Genomic DNA, 21,237 nt, shown 5'->3' on the forward strand with positions numbered 1-21,237 from the left:
TATGCGTGGCAATGGGTAGGCATCGAGGTGAGTGTAGCGATTGATCCTTTGAGAATTATCGACAACCATTAGTTTCTTATGGATCTGATTGGTGGTCACCAATACTTGCGCGCGCCATGGCGAATCACTCGGATCTATAATACCTTCTTCCAGTAATTGCTTCGTCTCAGAAGCGATGAAGTTTGTATCGGCAGTGGTATATCGTCGCGATTTGATCGCTATCCATTTGCAGTCCAAAGATGAGTTAGCAAACAGCAAGGGGGGGGGAGGATACTTCTGCGGTGGTCAGAGCATTTAGCATTAGACGAGGTTTTTCCCCACTCATGTGCTGCTTGAGGCGGTTATGACCCAAGATTACATCTGCACATAAATCACGAAGTACTACTACCTTTACATCACGATACGTATAGCCTTTTATGTCCAGCTTAACGTTACAGTATCCTCGTGCGCTAGACTGTAGTGATGTCGGTCGAAGCCATGCATACCGTATTGTCGGTAGGGTAGATCTTCCATTTTCTGTCTCTTGCTAGTGAGCCATTGAGGAAACTTTCAGAGCTACCGGTATCGATCAACGCCTCAGCCATATGCCCGTAGATTCGTACTTTAATGATAGCTTTCGATAGACTACCTGGCGAAGCAGCGGTTCCCTTCTTTTGTGAGTAGAGGGCAGCTGAAGTAGGTTTATTTATTTTAAGAGTAGATTTGCATACCTTGGCTTAATGTCCTTTCTTGTCACAATTCATACAGGTGGCATCCCTGGCTGGGCATTTGCTTCATGGGTGTCTTTTATACCCACGAAAGAAACAGTTACCAGCCGAAGTGGTTGCAGAGGAGTTCGACGAGGTCGGGTGTCTGATTCCTGGGAATTATCTCCATCTTCGGTTTCAGGGGTAACTCGAGGAGTTCCTTGAGTTTCCGTGGTAGCAGCATTCATTGGAAAGACCAGTGACCCATACGACTCAGATTGTTGCTGGGCCACGTCCATAGCTCAGGCTTGGTCCACAGCCATTTCAAAATCTCGTCGTGCGTTTCCCAGTAAGCGTTGCCATATGGGGGCAGACCGTAGCCCCTGTATGAACGCCTCTCGGGTTGCTTCATCTGTATGCTTCTCGGCAGTTCCAGCCTGGAAATTGCAGTCTTTGCCCGACTGTCTCAGAGCTTGCACGTACCGATCGATTGTCTCACCAGCCTCTTGCCTGCGTGTGGTGAGATGTCTTGTGTATACCTCGTTGTTGCGTTTCACGTAGAGCGCCCGCAGCACGTCGATCGCATCTTCACAAGTGTTACACTCCGAGAAAAGTCCATATACACTTGGCGAGACATGGTTTATAAGGGCGGCCAGTTTGTCCACATGAAGTTCTTCAATGATCGTCAGATAGTTCGAGAAGGTGCGATACCAATGACACCACCTCGTCTCCTCGTCACCGGCGTTTGGGTCCGCATCGAACTTCTCCGGTTTGAAGATCTTGTCCATGGTCGATTGAAGGAATCGAAGGAATCAAGCGAATTAAATTGAAATGAATGAGAGAGAGAGAGAAAGGCCTTCGGTTTGAATTAGGCTTTAATTCGCTTGATTGAAGCCAATCTCTACACACACAAACAAAAAGGTACATCAACAATCGACTACAGCGAAGTATAATGATAATTAACCAGCAAATACACAGAGCGAGGTACACTCTCAACTCTCACCGTTTAGGCCTCAGTGGACTACTCCAGTCAACGACAAGGCCCGAGGGACCATCCTTTCGTCAGAGCAGTTCGTTAGTCATCGGTTCACAAGCAAGTCACACGTCACGTGGTGCATCTTTGTCTTCTTCTTCTTGACTTTCACCACAGCGATATCAATATCTTGGCCTATTGAATAAATTCCAGATGCCTTGCAGCCCAAACCAGCTGTTACACTCTCAGTGTGTGCCAAGAGACAGGCCAGGACACAGTGAATGATGCATTACATTGTCGTTGTGATCTCTTTGTTCCATGGATTGAAGCAGACCGTCTGTAAATGACACACACACACACACACACACACACACACACACACACACACACACACACACACACACACACACACACACACACACACACACACACACACACACACACACACACACGCACGCACGCACGCACGCACGCACACACACATACACACACACACACGGATTTTCATCGGATCGTTGCCTGAGGATGAGAATTCACAGATCACAGTTCAACACTGAACTTGCACTCTGAAGGAAGAATGGTGCATTGTGATCCAGACTGTACTTTATGTCATCTCTTCCACTCCACGACATCAGAAATAAAAAGAGATTATCAGTATGAGTGCATTGGTGGTTCAGTGGTAGAATTCTCGCCTGCCACGCGGGAGGCCCGGGTTCGATTCCCGGCCAATGCAGCATTTTTTTTTTTCTGATTGTTTTTTTTTTTTTTTCTGATTGTTTCCTTTCTTCTCGCTGATTGGAGGAATATAACAGTTTGTGAAGTTTTCGAAAGGTATCATCGTGGGAAATGTGTGCACGGTCATTGTAATGAGGCCCCCTCTTAAAGTCTGCTCTTGCTCTCAGGATCTCTGTGGTGTCGGCTCCTCTGCTTTGGGACTGCTGTGGCGTGTGGTCTCCTTGTGCGTCTCGTTTTCCTGTAACAAGGCAGGAGGTCATTTGACTCATCAAAGCCTGCGCTCTTCGTGCCCACCTTGGTTGTTTGTCCGTGCCCTGTCCTTTGTTTTTACATCCTCGTGGAGGATCTCTAAGTCTTACTCACGTTGTTGTTCTTGTGGACTTTTTTGTTTCACAGCCGACAGTTTTCATCGAAACTTCCTGAAACTTGGCAGATACATGTAAAAATTCCCTGCGCAGACAGTAACCATCTCCGATTTTGAAAATTCCTCCCAGAAAAAAAGTTATGACGTCAAAATATCTCCGCTAATTGAAATGGCCAAAAAAATTATCTCTGAAACTAGGCAAGCTTTTTGAATTCTGTTTGCGGGAATCGAACAGGGCATTATCAGAGATGAATTACCGCACATACGATACATCACTATGACGTCATATCAATTTTTATGATGTCATTCCTATTTTTGACATTTTTTGTTTCACAACCCAGAGTTTTCATCGGATCTTCGTGAAACTTGCCATGTATATGCAGAAAGCCCACGCGCAGGCAGTAACCATCTCCGATTTTGGAAATTCTTCCTAGAAAAAAAAGTTGACGTCATAATATCGCCACTAATGGAAATCGCCTTTACTATTATCTCCGAAACTCGGCAAGCTGTTTCAATTTCGTTTGCGGGAATCAAGCCGGACATTAGCACAGATAATTATCTAATTATTATTATCACAGATAATTATGTAAAAAGCTAAGATAAATTATATTTTATCGCAAACCTGATACATCACAATGACGTCATATTCGTTTTTATGACGTCATCATTAAGAGGACGACGATCAAAGCTCATTCGAGCTTGTTGGAGTAACATCCGGACATCATTTTGCATTTTTAAAACATGTTTTAATTATTTTTATGTTTGAACACTGCACAAGGAAGGTATCGTGTTCTGTGAACTCTCTGGTTGTGACTGCAATGATTCCCTGCAGTGGAATCTTAATATGAAGGCCTCATGTGGAAATATATCCTCCATCTGCAAATCATATTATTATTGGAAGTTCACAATCACAACAGCATCAAGTGATGATGCCATGCTGACCAACGATTGCACACTGCATAAAGTGTAGTCGTGGCTATTTGATCTTCCAAAAGGTACATTCCATGATTATAGTGTAGCGGGGGGTGGCTGGTTAAGTTTACCTAAATTGTGGTGGACGGTGGTTAACACCGCCAGGCCGGATAGCCGAGCAGTTTTCCTTAGGAGGCAGCCACGTCGATCCTCAGAGATTATAACGTGCGTGGGATAGGTGGGGAGCGGCACTGGCGGAGCAACGGAGGCACAGTTGGATGCACAGGGGGCTTTACACTGGAACCCCACGACAAATACATGGACACAGCAACTTAAAACAAATGTGAGAATTTAATGGAAATATAAATATTTATAAGGGGAATAATTAAAATGTAATAATAATAATAATAAATAATAATGCGTAAGGTAAACTAAAGTCGAAGTCAAGGCGCTTCGACACCAGACTTAAATGCAGACAAGAGTGAAACAAAATCAAAGCAAATCCTTCCTTTATTCTGGCACTTAGCTTGGTTCAGAGATGGTCTTTATGGAACTTGGAATCGAGGCGCTTGGTCCTGCACGGGTAGACCTGCCCAAAATGGTGCCGAGCTACTCTCTCGCAGTGGGAAAAACGTAGGCAGGCAATTTATGAGTGATACTCAACACCAAGGCTCAGAGACCGCTGTGCTGCTTCTTTGTCAATCGCGCGAACTGACCCGCTGCTTTTCAGAATGGTGTCGTCTCTTCGGTGATATACATGAGGCTTTGAGGTCGGTCTCTCACAACCTAACCAAGAGGCAATGGCCAGCATCCTGCTCCAGCACGTGAGCCAATTTGCCTCAGCACCAATACGAGAATCGTGCCATCTTCTTTATGTGTCAAAAGAAAGCCATTTCGTCATGCAAAGCGAGAGAGAAGAGCACAGAGAGATCCTCCATCTTACCCACGTTCCTCTCGTGACTACAACTGCGTCCCTTACACCGAACTCCTGCGTTTGCTCCCAATATCTGTTCGATGTCACACCGAACAACCGTTCATCTCCAAGGCGTGGCTTGCTCACACAAAACCTGGGAAGGCGGGGCCTCTGCCTGCTCGGCACGTTTGGCGAGCTTTTGTTATAGTTGTTGTTATAAAAACGCAACTCCATCTTTGCTGGTTTGTAATACAAAAACATAGGAGTAAGTCACAGGAGGAAATTACATACTGGGGGAACTTATCCTTCATCCCTATCTAATTGACACTGTACCACCGCCCATGTGGTGACACGTAACACTGAAGCTCACAGTTTCCCAACTTAATTACATCGAGATGTCTCCTACACGTCCACGGACCAAACAACTCTATTCATTCCTTACTTTCCAATTTAAATTCCTCCATCTACCCACACAACCGTAACAATATATATATATATATATATATATATATATATATATATATATATATATATATATATATATATATATATATATATATATATATATATATATATATATATATATATATATATATATAGCTTATGGGTATATGACCAGTAAATTAATAATAACTTTGCACACACACATAAACGGTTCCGAGTAGGTGAGTTATCTCAATATCTTGACCTCTTGAATAAATTCCAGATGCCTTGCAGACCAAACCAGCTGTTACACTCTCAATGTGTGCCAAGAGACAGGCCAGGACACAGTCTATGATGCATTACATTGTCGTTGTGATCTCTTTGTTCTATGGATTGAAGCAGACCGTCTGCAAATGACACACACACACACACACACACACACACACACACACACACACACACACACACACACACACACACACACACACACACACACACACACACACACAGACATGCACACACACATGGAGTAGTGGGGGGTGGGGGGGCAAATGATCCTAGACAATGGGCCCGTAGGACTTTCATGATGAGAAGTTGCCACCGATTTAGATATGTTTTACATATGTCTAGGAACAGGAAAATTGATGTTGCCAATTTTAGAGTTGTGTCAAATGGCGGCCATTTTGAATTCCAAAATGGCTGCCATGATCATGCTTTTTTCTTCAATGAATACAATTGTTACTCATATTTTAAAAATATCAAAATTTATGCCATAATATTGGTGAACATGAATAGGAGAGACGTTATGATTTATTGTATGCATATTTAAAATATTTATCAGGTCATTTTGAATTTCGAAATGGCCACCATTTGAAATGAGCTGTTTATTTATTTAAATATTCTTCTAAATCCATTGAAATAGAGTATTTTTTCTTATTTCTAAGAAACTTTGGGACGCTACTTCTAACAGACAATAATATATTAAATAAATTGGCCCTTTTGAGTATCCGTAACAAATAATTAGCTATAGAGGGCAGCATCTGGGTTACCTGCTGCCTTTACTACATCCATAAGCACATGGCATTGGACAGAAGTTTCTGCTGTATTGTCATGCAAAGTGATCAAAGTATATATTATTACTAAGGTAAGTTTAAGTTACAGTACTTGTTTTTAATTGTGCTTACATGTCCAGAAAGCTTTGAAAATATATCAGCAAAAAAGTTTAAAGAAAGGCTTTTATACGAAGCTAATGAATTAATGTGGAAAGCTTATCACCCATAGGCCTATATCATCCATTATAACCATTGGCAAAGTTGTAACAATAGACGGAAATATATAAACATAAAATGTCTGTACATATCTTCCCTCAATAGTATTCGAAACAAATTGTATTTTTATAAAACACAGCAACAACGCCAACAAGGTGTCAACAATTCTAACGAATTGGTAATTACGGAAAGCCCTATGGGATACTCTGGATAACTTTTAAATTAAATATATCTCTATTAAAACACAGTATGCTACATGTAGAAATACTTCCAATCACTGATCCACATAACCACAAATGGACACATAAACACTACACCAGTACACATATTATGGATTTATGTTATTTCTTTTCTCATGAACTGACCCACCTTGGAGAAAACCTTTAGATTACGGTGTGGATGCTTTGAACCACGACGTGCACATGGTATTGGACAGAAGTTTATACTGCAAATAATGTTAGGCATGGTGTGACAGAGCAGAAAGTTCACATAGGAGTGTTGACTTATTAAGTAGTTCCCAAGAAGAGGCAGATACCAAGCTCATGCTACATGCTGTTGATGCCACCAACAATGGTGCTACCTCATTGAGAATCTATTCTCCTGATACGGATGTCTTGGTTCTGGCTATTACGCGCTATCCAAATCTTGCAGCAGACACTATTATGGGAACTGGTACAGGAAACAACCAGAGAGTAATCAAACTTGCACCAATATATAAAACTTTGGGGCCATCAAAAGCAGCAGCACTTCATGGATTCCATGCATTGTCCGGGGCAGATATTACCGGAAAGTTTGCAGGCAAAGGCAAGATAACATGCTGGAAGGTTTTACATCATTTGGATGACAACCATGACATCGTTGTAGCATTGTCCCAACTTGGTGCGACAGGCACTGTCTCAGAAGCAACAAGTGCTGCTCTTGAAGCTTATGTATGTCAGCTCTATCTTTCTAGAACAACAAAAATAACAAATGTTGCAGATGCAAGATGGTGGCTCTTTAAGCGGAAACAAGCCCAAGCACAGAATCTTCCCCCAACTAAAGCTGCACTCACACATGCCATTGCCAGAGCACATTATCAAGCCATGATATGGTATAATGACATTGTTGCATTCCGTGAAATACTATCCCCGGACAACTATGGCTGGAACTTGGTAGATGGAATTTTCATACCAGTGATGACACATTTGCCCCCAGCTCCAGATGCCGTCACACAGTTTGTGAAATGCGGATGTGGTTGGACCTGGTGTTCCAGTCACCAATGCAAGTGTAAAAAGAATGGACTGTTTTGCACATAATTTTGTACATGCTGTGAAGGGGAAGAACTATGCGACAATGCTCCTTCTAGTTACCCCAAAGTTGACTCTGACAATGAAGAGAACAGTGATGATGATGATGATGATGATGTTTAATACGGCTATGAAAGTAGCAATCTTGCAACAAGTTCATGTAGGTCCATTCTACATGGTTAAGACTGCATTTGTTGGACATGCAGTTGCAAGGTGTGTATAGTACATGTGGGTGTGGCTATTGTGTCTTGGGTATGTGGGGTGTGTGCTGGTACTGCGAGTGCATGATACTGCTCCTCATAAATTTGTTATCCTCTGAAATGGATATTTAAATATTGTAGCTTGTCGAGTTAAAGTCTACAAATTAAGTCCATAGAAGTGACTGTGTTTATCGTTTTATATACGAGCTAAGGTGTGTATCTGAGTACCAGTTGCTTTGGTGAGTGTCTAACTGTGCAAAAAAAAGTTTGAGAAAAATACTGTCAGGTATCGTTTTTAGATAACACTTGTTACCACAATATTTAAAGGGGGATTGTCCGATTTCATCACATGCAGTTTTCACATTGCTTGAATGGCTTTGACCCTCTACCCAACCTGTGAAGTTTCATGCTGGTATTTCAATCGTTTTGACAAGAGAGCTAAAAATGTGCATTTGCAAGCCCCATAGAATACTGTGGTTCAACTAATCGGTTGACCAATAGTAAGCAAGTTTTGGTGTACAAAATCCAAACCAAACATCTCGCAGCCCGACAATTTCACAGGGTCAATGAGAAGAATAGCAGCTTTAATCTCATATCAAAATTTATACCACGTCCGGTTAAATCTGGGGGTCAATGTTAGGATGAAGCTGTTGATCGGACCATGGCCCTGAGATTTTAATGCGATTTGTAACTTTTTGGCGGCCATTTTGAATTTCAGGATGAGTGATATCGCATGTAATTTGAACAAAATATTACTTACATTGATTTTGAAGCGTTAACAACAATGAGAACCTCTCATTTTGCTTTCAAAATTGAGGTAAAATACTTTAATTGAAACGAACCAAGCGAAAAATAGTGGCAAAACATCGGCCATTTTGAAATCCAAGATGGCTGCCGTCTGCCGAACTTCCAAAAATGGCAACATGCATTTTCATGTACTTTGGTACCGAGATAATGAATTAAAATAGGTGGCACCTTCTCATCATGAAAATCCTACAGGTGCCCACTTGCTCCCCACCACGAGAGGTGGACACTGTGAAAGCTGGGCGAGCTCCGTTCCACCTTCTGAAACCTGCACATTGAGATCGCAACCAACGCGCGCGCGCGCGCGCACACACACACACACACACACACACACACACACACACACACACACACACACACACACACACACACACACACACACACACACACACACACACACACACACACACACACACACACACACACACGGACCTTCATCGGATCGTTGCCCGAGGATGAGAGTTCACAGATCACAGTTCAACATTGAACTTTCTCTCTGAAGGAAGAATGGTGCATTGTGATCCATACTGTACCTGATGTTAGCTTCCACTTCATCACATCAGAAATGAAATGCGAGGAATTAAAATAATATTCCCTTTGAAGAAATCGTCAACATGAGTGCATTGGTGGTTCAGTGGTAGAATTCTCGCCTGCCACGCGGGAGGCCCGGGTTCGATTCCCGGCCAATGCAGCATTTTTAACAAATATTTTCTGATTGTTTCCTTCCTTCTCGCTGATTGGGGGGAATGTAACAGTTTGTGAAGTTTTCGAAAGGTATCATCGTGGGAAATGTGTGCACGGTCATTGTAATGAGGCCCCCTCTTAAAGTCTGCTCTTGCTCTCAAGATCTCTGTGGTGTCGGCTCCTCTGCTTTGGGACTGCTGTGGCGTGTGGTCTCCTTGTGCGTCTTGTTTTCCTGTAACACGGGAGGAGGTCATTTGACTCATCAAAGCCTGCGCTATTTGTGCCCAACTATGGTAGTTTGTCCGTGCCCTGTCCTTTGTTTTTATCCTGAGCATCAAGCAAGGAAGCATCCAGAAGGTGCCATTCTTGAAGCCTTTGATGAGACTTACCCAATGTTCGAACCAGCGACCTCTGAGCCGCAGAGTGGACGCTCAAACGACTCCACCAGTGACACGACCGAATGTGCGGTGAAAAAAAAAATCATATTCGGGAGTCGAGAGGAGTTGTTAGTTCATTTAAAACCTCATTGTACAAGCACTTCTTGTAAAATAGTTCAAACCTTGTTAATGAGATGTGTGTACAACACAGATGCGATGGCCCAAATGTCCATTTCACATGGGAATTCGTTCTCACGAGATGTGTGTACAACACAGACGCGATGGCCCAAATGTCCATTTCACATGGGAATTCGTTCTCACGAGATGTGTGTACAACACAGACGCGATGGCCCCAATGGCCATTTCACATGGGAATTCGTTCTCACGAGATGTGTGTAAAACACAGACGCGATGGCCCAAATGACCATTTCACCTGGGAATTCGTTCTCACGAGATGTGTGTACAACACAGATGCGATGGTCCTAATGGCCATTTCACATGGGAATTCGTTCTCACGAGATGTGTGTACAACACAGACGCGATGGCCCAAATGTCCATTTCACATGGGAATTCGTTCTCACGAGATGTGTGTACAACACAGACGCGATGGCCCAAATGGCCATTTCACATGGGAATTCGTTCTCACGAGATGTGTGTACAACACAGACGCGATGGCCCAAATGTCCATTTCACATGGGAATTCGTTCTCACGAGATGTGTGTACAACACAGACGCGATGGCCCCAATGGCCATTTCACATGGGAATTCGTTCTCACGAGATGTGTGTAAAACACAGACGCGATGGCCCAAATGACCATTTCACCTGGGAATTCGTTCTCACGAGATGTGTGTACAACACAGATGCGATGGTCCTAATGGCCATTTCACATGGGAATTCGTTCTCACGAGATGTGTGTACAACACAGACGCGATGGCCCAAATGTCCATTTCACATGGGAATTCGTTCTCACGAGATGTGTGTACAACACAGACGCGATGGCCCAAATGTCCATTTCACATGGGAATTCGTTCTCACGAGATGTGTGTACAACACAGACGCGATGGCCCAAATGTCCATTTCACATGGGAATTCGTTCTCACGAGATGTGTGTACAACACAGACGCGATGGCCCCAATGGCCATTTCACATGGGAATTCGTTCTCACGAGATGTGTGTAAAACACAGACGCGATGGCCCAAATGACCATTTCACCTGGGAATTCGTTCTCACGAGATGTGTGTACAACACAGATGCGATGGTCCTAATGGCCATTTCACATGGGAATTCGTTCTCACGAGATGTGTGTACAACACAGACGCGATGGCCCAAATGTCCATTTCACATGGGAATTCGTTCTCACGAGATGTGTGTACAACACAGACGCGATGGCCCAAATGGCCATTTTAAATGGGAATTCGTTCTCACGAGATGTGTGTACAACACAGACGCGATGGCCCAAATGGCCATTTCACATGGGAATTCGTTCTCACGAGATGTGTGTACAACACAGACGCGATGGCCCAAATGGCCATTTCACATGGGAATTCGTTCTCACGAGATGTGTGTACAACACAGACGCGATGGCCCAAATGTCCATTTCAAATGGGAATTCGTTCTCACGAGATGTGTGTACAACACAGACGCGATGGCCCAAATGGCCATTTCAAATGGGAATTGGTTCTCACGAGATGTATGTACAACACAGACGCGATGGCCCAAATGGCCATTTCAAATGGCGGGTGCAAAGCCTCGTGAAGGTGTGCATTGAAACAGATGAACAAGTTATAAAGGATATGATTAAAGCTTCGATTTTCTCATGATTTCCCACAGTACCTGGAGCTGCGCTTCCACAAGCTGTTCCGTTACATTGGCACAACTCTGTTCATGTTTCAAACTGTGAGTGCCTCCTGTTTACAATCTCCTGCTTGGATCACCTTTTGTTAAATAATAACTGTTTAACGTATTGTGCACTGCAGTGCTATGTCAATGATAATAATGATACCTACATGTAAGGTAGACAGACATACCTGTTCTTTGTTGAATCCACACATTGAAAGTGTAATATTGCCTTTGGATATAAGGAGGGAAGTCCAGTGTGATTTTGTTTGCGAGTTTGGTAAGTGGGATGGATGGGATGGGGAAGGGGTGGTGGTGATATGATGCAGATGTCCTTTTTTTATTTGTGCTTCTGTTCCTTTCTGTTTATCTGTGTCAATCTCAAAACGTTTGCTGGGTTTGGCCACGTTAGGTGTGTAACCCAAACGTATTTGTGTTTTTGATCAGATATTGTACACTGGGATAGTTATCTACGCTCCAGCTCTTGCACTGAACCAAGGTGAGCTCACCTCGAGGCCAGTCAGGCACACCCGTTACATCAGCTTGACTTTCAAAAATAGAAAGCATTTCATGAAAAAATAATTTGTGTTAATTCTCTCTGTTGTGAGCCCGTCCCACGCACAGCAGAAGATGGGATTTTGCAATCACGTGTGTGTGTGTGTGTGTGTGTGTGTGTGTGTGTGTGTGTGTGTGTGTGTGTGTGTGTGTGTGTGTGTGTGTGTGTGTGTGTGTGTGTGTGTGTGTGTCCTGGCCATAACCATTTGAGCTTTTGTCATCAAATTTTAAACAAAAAGTTTTGTTGAAATAATTTTCATTATTATTATTAGCCCCTGTTGGACTTATAGTCCGAAATGGGGACTTATGGATTTGGTCTGGATTTTTGTGTCCGTGTGTGTGTGCGTGCGTGCGTCCGCAACCATATCTCGGACATGTATGGACCGATTTTATTCGCACTTGAAACAAAGAGGACAAATGATGGTGTCAATATGCATATCATTTTGTTTCACGATGCGATCAAAGATGGCCGACTGGCGGCCATTTTAGTAGTAAAAAAATAAACCCTCGTGTTGAACACGTCCTCAACCATTTCTCGGACATGCATCTACCTATGTTATTCAAAGTCGACACACAGATAAGGAATGATGACTTACACATGCCCATCATTTTTCTTCCCGATCAGGTCCAAGATGGCAGACTGGCGGCCATTTTAGATGTAAAAAGCCGGTGTTGTACACGTCCTCAACCATTTATCGGATATGCATCTACCGATGTTGTTCAAACTTGGCACAAAGATAAGGAATCGTGGCACACACATGCCACTGACTTTATTTTGCAATCTGATCAAAGATGGCCGACTGGTAGACTGGCGGCCATTTTAGTTGTACATCAATGTCGGCCAGTCATTTCACTCCGTATAGCAAAATTACTAAAACAACGAGGGCGATGACATTTTATGTAAATTTTACTTATTCGTTTTGTTCGACCTATCATGTTTTTAACATTTTTGTTCTGAGCAACTACTTGTCCGATTGACACAAAATTGTCAGGGTCCCCTATGGAGGATGGAGAGAATGAGCGTCTGTCTCCCCCATGGAGAATATTTTAATGATAATTGTGACGTCATAAGTCATGTGGTATGACAGCCATTTTGGAGTAAGCGCAAAAATTTAAAGCATTATATCTCTGAAACTGCTGATCATAAAAATTTGAAATTTGGCACATCTCATTCTACTCTCAATGGGGAATTTAGGATTGTGAGGATGACGTCATCAGTGAAGTGGTAGACAAAGCATCAATGTTTTAATCGAAATCCTTGTTTACCATTGAGATTCAGTGTGTATGTCCAGGCCGTAACATCTTTACCAATTGAGCTTTTGTCATCAAATCTTCAACAAATCTTTATTCTGAGATTGTGGAGAACACAAATAAATAAAATGTACATTTTTTTTTAAAAGTGCCATTATCGTCAAGTGTAGTTTGAGTACAAAGCGGACACGGATGGGCTTTACATTTTCAGCTAAATGCATAATTTCTATTAAATTCACTTGATGTTTCACAGTCACGGGGCTTCACCTTTGGGGTGCAGTTGTTGCCACCGGACTCGTCTGCACCTTTTACTGCACGTTGGTGAGATCATTTCTTCTTTATGATAAAGTATGGTATACATGACAGATATAGAGCACACTCCCAAAACTTTTTGATCGAGTTAGTGTATTGTTTCGAAAAGTGTACCCTAGGTTTATACCCATACGAACTCTTGTTCATGTTGAGGTGGAGGCTCATGTCAGAGCTCTTTCCACTGAAAATTAAATGAGAGACCCTTCGGACTCTTATCAAATCCTTCAAGTCCATACTTGGGCTGGGAGGATTGCCGAGAGGTACATACACTCACCCCTAAGCTCTCCAGCCTGGGTTCAAATCCAGACCCAGCTATAAACTGTCATCCTGGTGTTTTACAGACAAAGTGATTCATCAGTGTGTGTGCCATCCCTCGGATGGACGTTAAACAGGTGTCCAATCTGCTGGCATTTTCTGGTAGACGTTAAAGATCCAATGGTGTCCTTTGCAAAGAGTAGGTGAGCAATCGCCGGCACCATGAACAAATTCCAAATTCCGGCCCTTACCTGAAGAGGGCACTACATCAGTGGCACAGCCACGCACTCAGCCAATGATGCTACCCTGCAGCCTTGTGCTGCATATGAATGAAGAAGCCCAAACCTTTCCCGAGTACAGAAATAAAAAAACGATGGTCTTCCATCGTCCCAGACGTAAGTCAAGTTCATCATTGCAGGGTGGTATCAAGGCTGTGGTGTGGACCGACGTTTTCCAAATTGGAATCATGATTACTGGATTTTTAGCAGTCATCATCCGTGGCTGCATCGTGTGCGGCGGCATTGAAGCTGTGTGGAACACATCTTACTATGGAGATCGGCTCAACTTCAACAAGTAAGGCATTTTTTTGGGGGTTATTTATTTTATTTTCGATGTTCGGTCTGATTGGACCTGATGGGCTGACTCATTCGTACATGATTGGGACATTGATAGCAAGATATTACTATGGTCAAAGCAAATGGCCTTCAATTGAACTCGGATAATTTTTTCTGAATTTAACGAGATTCACCTGCATGGAATGGTCTTGTGTTCCAATGTTGTGGATTTGAACCATGGAGCATTGATTTACAGATGCCTGGCGGTGACTCAGATTTTTTGAAGATGGTGGGATTCAGATGCATGAAGTTTTATTGACAGACATCCTTGACCGTGTGTGCAGTTTCGACCCAAGCCCACTGAGACGACACACCTTCTGGACACTGGCCATCGGTGGGACATTTACATGGACTTCACTATACGCAATCAATCAGGCACAAGTTCAGCGCTACATTTCCTGCAAAAGCCTTCGCCAAGCACAACTGTGAGATATTTCCTATCATTTGTTGTTTTTGCTCTGATTATTGTGTTGTTTGGAAAAGCCAGATCAATACATCATGCAACCTTTGGCAGATTCCAAGCACCGCCAATCTCAGTAAACCCTTCCGATGAGGTCATTGTCCACCCGATCATGGCCAGTGAATGTGAATTAACACAGCATTTGTCGAAGCTAATGCAGATGGTACACAACTGCTGTTTTTTTAATGGTTAGAGCATCCACTTTGAGTCTGGCTGAGTCTGGGAGGTCAGCGGTTCAAACCCCACCAATCATACCAACGAAGGTAAAAATGGTACGTGCTGCTTACTTGCTTGATGCTCAGCATTTAAAAGGCAAAACCAACATAGGTTGGCAATCAGAGTGCAGACTTGGTTGGCCTAATGGCCTCGAGCATTGAAGTTCCAACCAAAAGTTGATGGAGATTATGTTTTCACCCCTGTCGGTCTGTCTGTTTATCTATGGCCAGTTGTCTATCTGTTGCTGAAGGTCCGGATGCAGATCCCGCCTATCAGTAGGATACAACACTTACACAGTTCAGCCTAGTGGAGGTATGCACTTTACCGAGTGGCATTCTTGTCATTCCAGAAGAATTGTGCCGAGGTACGTAATTCCCTATGAGCTGAAGTCTGGTTTCAATTCACATCCTGACTGTACATACTCATCCTGACTACAAACTATCAGATTGGCAGGGCAGCCCGGTCACAGACAGAGTGCCGATCGCTCCCCATGGATCAGGCCTTTCCCTCTTGTCTCTGTCTCCTCTATCTCTCTGTATCTCTGTCTCTCTCTGTCATTGCCTTGACTTTGTGAAGGCGGGGATACACCATCCTGGATGTGGAGGATCTCCAGGTCGCTCCTGGTAGATCGATCGGCTGTCTCTGTGCCGCATACTCGTTCGAAAGAACTGACCGGGGCGACACAACAACTGCAACATCGTTGCTTCACGGACTGAGCATTTTCATGAACAAGTGCGCCATCCCTCAGATAGAAGTGAATCCGAGGAACTTCCTGCCATGTGCATTGTCTGGTGGAGTTTAGGAATCGCCATCTTTCTTGAGAAGTTTAATTGAACAATCCACATGTTTATTGCTACTTGGACCTGCTACAACATTTATAGAATAAGCATGAGAGGTAATTGCATTATCCAGCGATCAATGAAAAATATTTGGTTTTATTAATTATTTTGTTTTTATGAATTAATAACTCAGCTTTGTTATGGGAAACAAATAGTTTCATCAATCAATTATCTTCAAGGAATTTTAATTCAGTCCGAAGCCATTTAGACCCATCAAGTCCGCACTTTCATGCCAACATCTTCGCTCTCCCCCATCTCTCCATCTCCGTGACTTCCAGATATCTATCCATCTCAATTTTAATACAATCAACTGACACTACTGTCACGACCCTTGCAGGAAAACCTTTCCATGCATCTACTGCTTTTCATTTTGAAATAAAATCTCAGAGTTATAGATGAAAGAAGGGGTAAAAAAAAAACAAGCAGTCATAGACTGGTACTTACGAAATCGTCAACTTGACCTCTGACCTTGTCTAATAAAAGCTGTCTCTTGAGAAGGTAGCGACGCAAACCAGAAGTTTCTACGATGATTCTGTACCAAACCATCAAAAATCGAATGTTTTGGATGTTTGACCTCACTGTGACCTTGACCTTTGACCGATTTTGACCAAAATCTAATTACGGCTAGCCACCACCCTCCTGAATCACGTGGTGTAATTTGACATTGGTAGCTTCTTCCGTTCTCGAGTTATCTGTACCAAACCATCAAAAATCGAATATTTGACCTCACTGTGACCTTGACCTTTGACCGATTTTGACCATAATCTAATCAGCACTAGCCATCACCCTCCTGAATCATGTGGTTTAATTTGACATTGGTAGTTTCTTCCGTTCTCGAGTTATCGTGGCTCCAAACAAACAAACAAGCAGTCATAGACTGGTACTAACGAAATCGTCAACTTGACCTCTGACCTTGTCTAATAAAAGCTGTCTCCTGAGAAGGTAGCAACGCAAACCAGAAGTTTTGACGATGATTCTGCACCAAACCATCAAAAATCGAATGTTTTGGATGTTTGACCTCACTGTGACCTTGACCTTTGACCGATTTTGACCAAAATCTAAGCAACGCTAGCCACCACCCTCCTGAATCATGTGGTTTAATTTGATATTGGAAGCTTCTTCTGTTCTCGAGTTATCATGCCTACAAACAAACAAACAAACAAACAAACAAACTGAAACGGAAGGCATCAATATACTTATGAAATCTTTAGATTTCGTAAGTAAAAAACAACAGTAAAATGATGATATTTTGTGAGATATTTTAATTCAGTAATTGATGAGGTTACACCAATTAAAAAAAAATACAGAGTTCTGTAGGTAAGGAGCAGATTTGAAGAAATATCAATAAAACTTTTCATCAGAGTGTGAGCAACATAGAGGATTCCTGTTCTTATTAGACCCTACAGGGATGCAAGGTATGATTAGGTCAAATAGGTAGACAGAAACACATTTTTGTGTGGCTTAAGAGGGTTTCTGCAGTCGTTTACATTTGTGTCCTTGGTTCAGTGAAGTGTTTTGACAAAATGCTAACGAAGTGGTTAAATTTAGAAGCTTGAAATTGGTAGCCATATTGTGAATGAATGGTGATGGCTTGAGAGAAGAATCAAGGAGTGAGTTGAGAGAGTATATAATCCAAGACCGGGTGGGAGGGGGGGGGAGATGAGGGGGAAGGGAGGGAACGGGATCACGTGTAGGTGCGCACCATGCACTTCAATTAAATGGTTGATGAGGAACGACTGGCTTGGCAAGCGATAGCAAGCTGATCGGTTATGGAACACACCCTGCGAAACCTGAAAATGCCAACGAACTTTAAGAATATGGTAATGCATCAAATATAGGTCACAATTATGGCCGGAAGTGTGTCGTTGGCAATATCGCACACTACTCTTGAAACCATTGCCGGGAGAAATCACATATGAGGCCCTATATGTTATAAACAATCAATATACAGTCCATGTATAATCTGATCATGGCTCAAAAAAAATGAACAGGCAATGGGATTCATCATTCATGAGTAAAGACTCATTTAAGCAGCTTTGTTAGCTGAAGATCGTTGTCGCTTACCTCGGCCTCGAAAGTTGACACGACTGATCTGTTAATCTGAGTTGGATGCGATAAGCATAGAATCCCTTAATCAAGTCGAGATTCCTCCAAACTTCTTCCAGAATAAATAGCGGCTGTTTAAAAATGTAACTGTACGTTGGACAGAATTGATTGGTGGATTGGACATAATTGAATGAAAAAGAATTGACTGAATTGTAATAATTTTTACGTCCAGAAGGTGTGCCCCATGAAAGCCATGATAACCTATTGTACACCACAACATGGAGTTTGTGCAAGCCACACACCCCGCTTGGGGATGGGGGGATGTTAAATCGCGTCAACCTCCGTCATGTGACCCTTAGTCCACCTTTCAAGTTTGGTTGAGATTGGATAAGTAACGACCGATTGTATCACGGTCAAAAAAACAGTCAGACAGACGGACATCAAATTGCGTATTCTTTTCGGAGAGCGTTCCATATGAAGAGACACGAGGGTTTGAAACTGTGGAAACGGAGATCAGGTGGTGATCGGACCTCAAGTTTCCTTGTCTGGAGTTGAACATTTTGATGTGCCAAGGAGAAGCCAAGAACAAGCACGTCTGTGTTAGCAATGAGTGTGATACAGTTTAGGGTCACCAATATTTGAATTTCAAAGAGACATGGAGTTACCGTCGTGGAAGAAAGCACGTAATCGGGTTCAATGGACAGGTAACGCTGGGGATTACTAGCATAGCAGTAAATGCCAATATTAAAATTTCATAAAATTGTACTTTGGATACAAATAAGGACAAAGCAAAATTGGGGACGAAGAACAGATCCTTAAGGAACAGCGACACATCAATGAAGTGGGTTTGAAGAGTGAGCAGCTTTATTTTCTCTTGTAAAATATTTTCATGAGCAGGGGTCCGGGTGTAACTTGGGTTTCACTGTGACTTGGCTGTCAGGATTTCAGAATCAAGCCAACCCCTCACCTCTCACCTCCCTTGCACCCACAAGTATCATAACAATGTTGATCATTAGGAATGCAGTTTATCTTTGCCAAGTGCTCTAAATCATGTTCAAATGCAAAACTGAAGACAATGCTACCTACAGTTGCTTACAGACTGACAAAAAAAAACAGGGGTGGAAACATAACCTCCATCCACTTTCGGTGACGGAGGTGAAAAATTTTAAATTCTCAAATCTGGATCCGGATCTTATCTTTCTAGAAAGGTTACATACTGCATCACCGCGTACATAATGTCTGTACAAAACTGTAGATTGTACAGGCATCGTGTGCCTGGTGATAAGTATCCTCCCTAGAAAGGGGTGGTGTGGGAAAATCACATGACTACAACTTAAAACGACAGCAAGGTTGTTCCAAACTTGTAAATTATATCATCCACAAAACACATCAGTTTGTAGCACTCGCCTCTGAGCTGTGCTGCAATCCCAGCTATCAACTGTCATCCCGGTGTTTCACAGGCGAGTTGCTTCATGAATGGTTAAAAAGGGTGACGTGTATGTTTGACTAATGAGAATCTAAAATATCTACTGGCAGGACACGGGATGTTCCATGAGGTGTTTTGTCCATTACCCTGAACTCTTTGAGAAAAGCAGGCCTGTTTCTGGGCTAACAACAGTGTTCTACAGGTCAGAGGAGAGGTAACATGGCAGAAAAATTTCACTTTGTCTTCTTCTTTTTTCATATGCAGCACAAGCCTGTGAGTGGCATCATTGGCTGACATGGCTGTACCGCTGATGCAATGCCCTTTGTAGGTTAGGGCAGGATTCCGGTGGTAGCTCGCCTACTCTCCACGAAGGACACCATGTGATCTTTAACATCTACCAACTAATACCGGCAGACGAGACACCCAGTTTAATGTCCATTGGAGGGACGGCCCACACACTGATGAATCACCCTGGCTGTGGAAACACTGGGATAACAGGTTATAGTGGACATTCGAACCCAGGTTAGACAGGTCAGAGGTGATTGTGCGTACCTCTAGGTCACCTTGCCAGCTCTATTGCTCTTTGTAACAAAGGAACTAAGAGGGTTAGCGGGAGCCCATGTTCATCAATGCATGTCCAATGATGGATAGATGTGATGGTGGGGACTAGATAGACAAAGACCCAAACTAAGAAAGAAACAAAACTGTACATAAAGATGAAAACTAGTAAAGAAGCACCACCACCCCCCCCCCCCACCCACTGGAAATGACAGGGTCAGAAGTTAAATTGATAATCAGTGGCTAAAAGTTAGGAAATAGTTTATCATGAGTTATTGATTCGACTGTGTGATTATGCTGATAAATCTTTCTAGGATTTAGTGATGGAATTAATGGGGTCAGTATGTGGACATGAGTGATATTGGTAACTTTCTACAGAGCTATCAAATGGCCCTCAGTGGACATGTTCGTGAAAGAAACAGAAAGGGGAGACGCTGGGTCGACAGAATACGAGCAGAGAAACCATGCACTTATCCTGTCGATCGCAATAATAGGGTTGTCTAACACAGGCAGACACCTCTACTAATCCTTCGGTCATGAAGCTTATGAGGGAAATGGATCCATTCGGGACATTTTGACCTTTCATCAAATCAACGAGGTCACGCAGATCCCAAGATAATGAAAATATTGGTTTTGATCAGGTAAATAATGTACTCACGATGTACAATACCAAATGAGATGAGATGTACCGAACCTACAGATTTGTTTTTTTTTCATGGATTGCTGTTTGTGCCATCAGAGCGCTTGCTCTAAACCTTCTAGGTCTTTTAGTTATCATGGTTTGTGTGGTGCTGTGCGGGTTGATTCTGTATGCCAAGTATGTCACCTGTGACCCATGGACTAGCGGAAAGGTTTCCGCGGCTGACCAGGTAAGAGGCACAACGCCGTTGGTTCTTTTACTTTGCCCGGTCGTGCGGCGATCCGCATTGTAATAATTTTTTTGCTGAGCATGAGCTGTGCTTGACTTGATGAGCTGTGCAAGACGGGTTGTTGATGTGAGCTTTTGTTGAAGGTGATCTGAAATGCTCCGCTGGAAAAAAAAAAAATTGTCCGATTCTTATTTGGCCGATTTGTTTCCTTAATTAAATGTCAGCGTTTCTTGCCAACAATTTTTTGAAAAGCTTTAAAGTATACAGTAAATTAATAAATTCGTAAATGCAAAGGTAGGCTGGATTGCTTGCCTACAGGTAAGCACACTCACTCCTCAGCTGATGGTAACACCACCCTCTCTATGCCAAGTGTG

The 21,237-nt window shown here is 42.8% G+C and overlaps 1 protein-coding gene and 2 non-coding genes across 4 annotated transcripts in view; all 3 read left to right on the forward strand.

The window, feature by feature from the left end:
• Positions 1-21,237, forward strand: part of SLC5A8 (solute carrier family 5 member 8) — an 82,809-nt gene that overhangs the window by 16,633 nt on the left and 44,939 nt on the right. The window contains exons 2-7 of one of the 2 annotated variants that reach the window (XM_085873027.1): positions 11,457-11,522; positions 11,910-11,961; positions 13,522-13,589; positions 14,254-14,408; positions 14,734-14,874; positions 20,734-20,863. In XM_085873027.1, coding sequence (XP_085729153.1) covers positions 11,457-11,522; positions 11,910-11,961; positions 13,522-13,589; positions 14,254-14,408; positions 14,734-14,874; positions 20,734-20,863 — 612 coding nt within the window. The remainder of the gene's footprint in view (positions 1-11,456; positions 11,523-11,909; positions 11,962-13,521; positions 13,590-14,253; positions 14,409-14,733; positions 14,875-20,733; positions 20,864-21,237) is intronic. The other variant, XM_085873028.1, reaches the window with a different exon arrangement.
• Positions 2,322-2,392, forward strand: TRNAG-GCC (transfer RNA glycine (anticodon GCC)). Its single transcript has one exon. It is a non-coding gene; the product is annotated as a tRNA-Gly (tRNA).
• TRNAG-GCC (transfer RNA glycine (anticodon GCC)) lies at positions 9,185-9,255 on the forward strand. The gene has a single exon. It is a non-coding gene; the product is annotated as a tRNA-Gly (tRNA).

Source organism: Eptatretus burgeri, chromosome 3 (assembly GCF_056783735.1).
Source record: "Eptatretus burgeri isolate ZD-2024b chromosome 3, Ebu_testis_v1, whole genome shotgun sequence".
Lineage (NCBI taxonomy): Eukaryota > Metazoa > Chordata > Myxini > Myxiniformes > Myxinidae > Eptatretus > Eptatretus burgeri.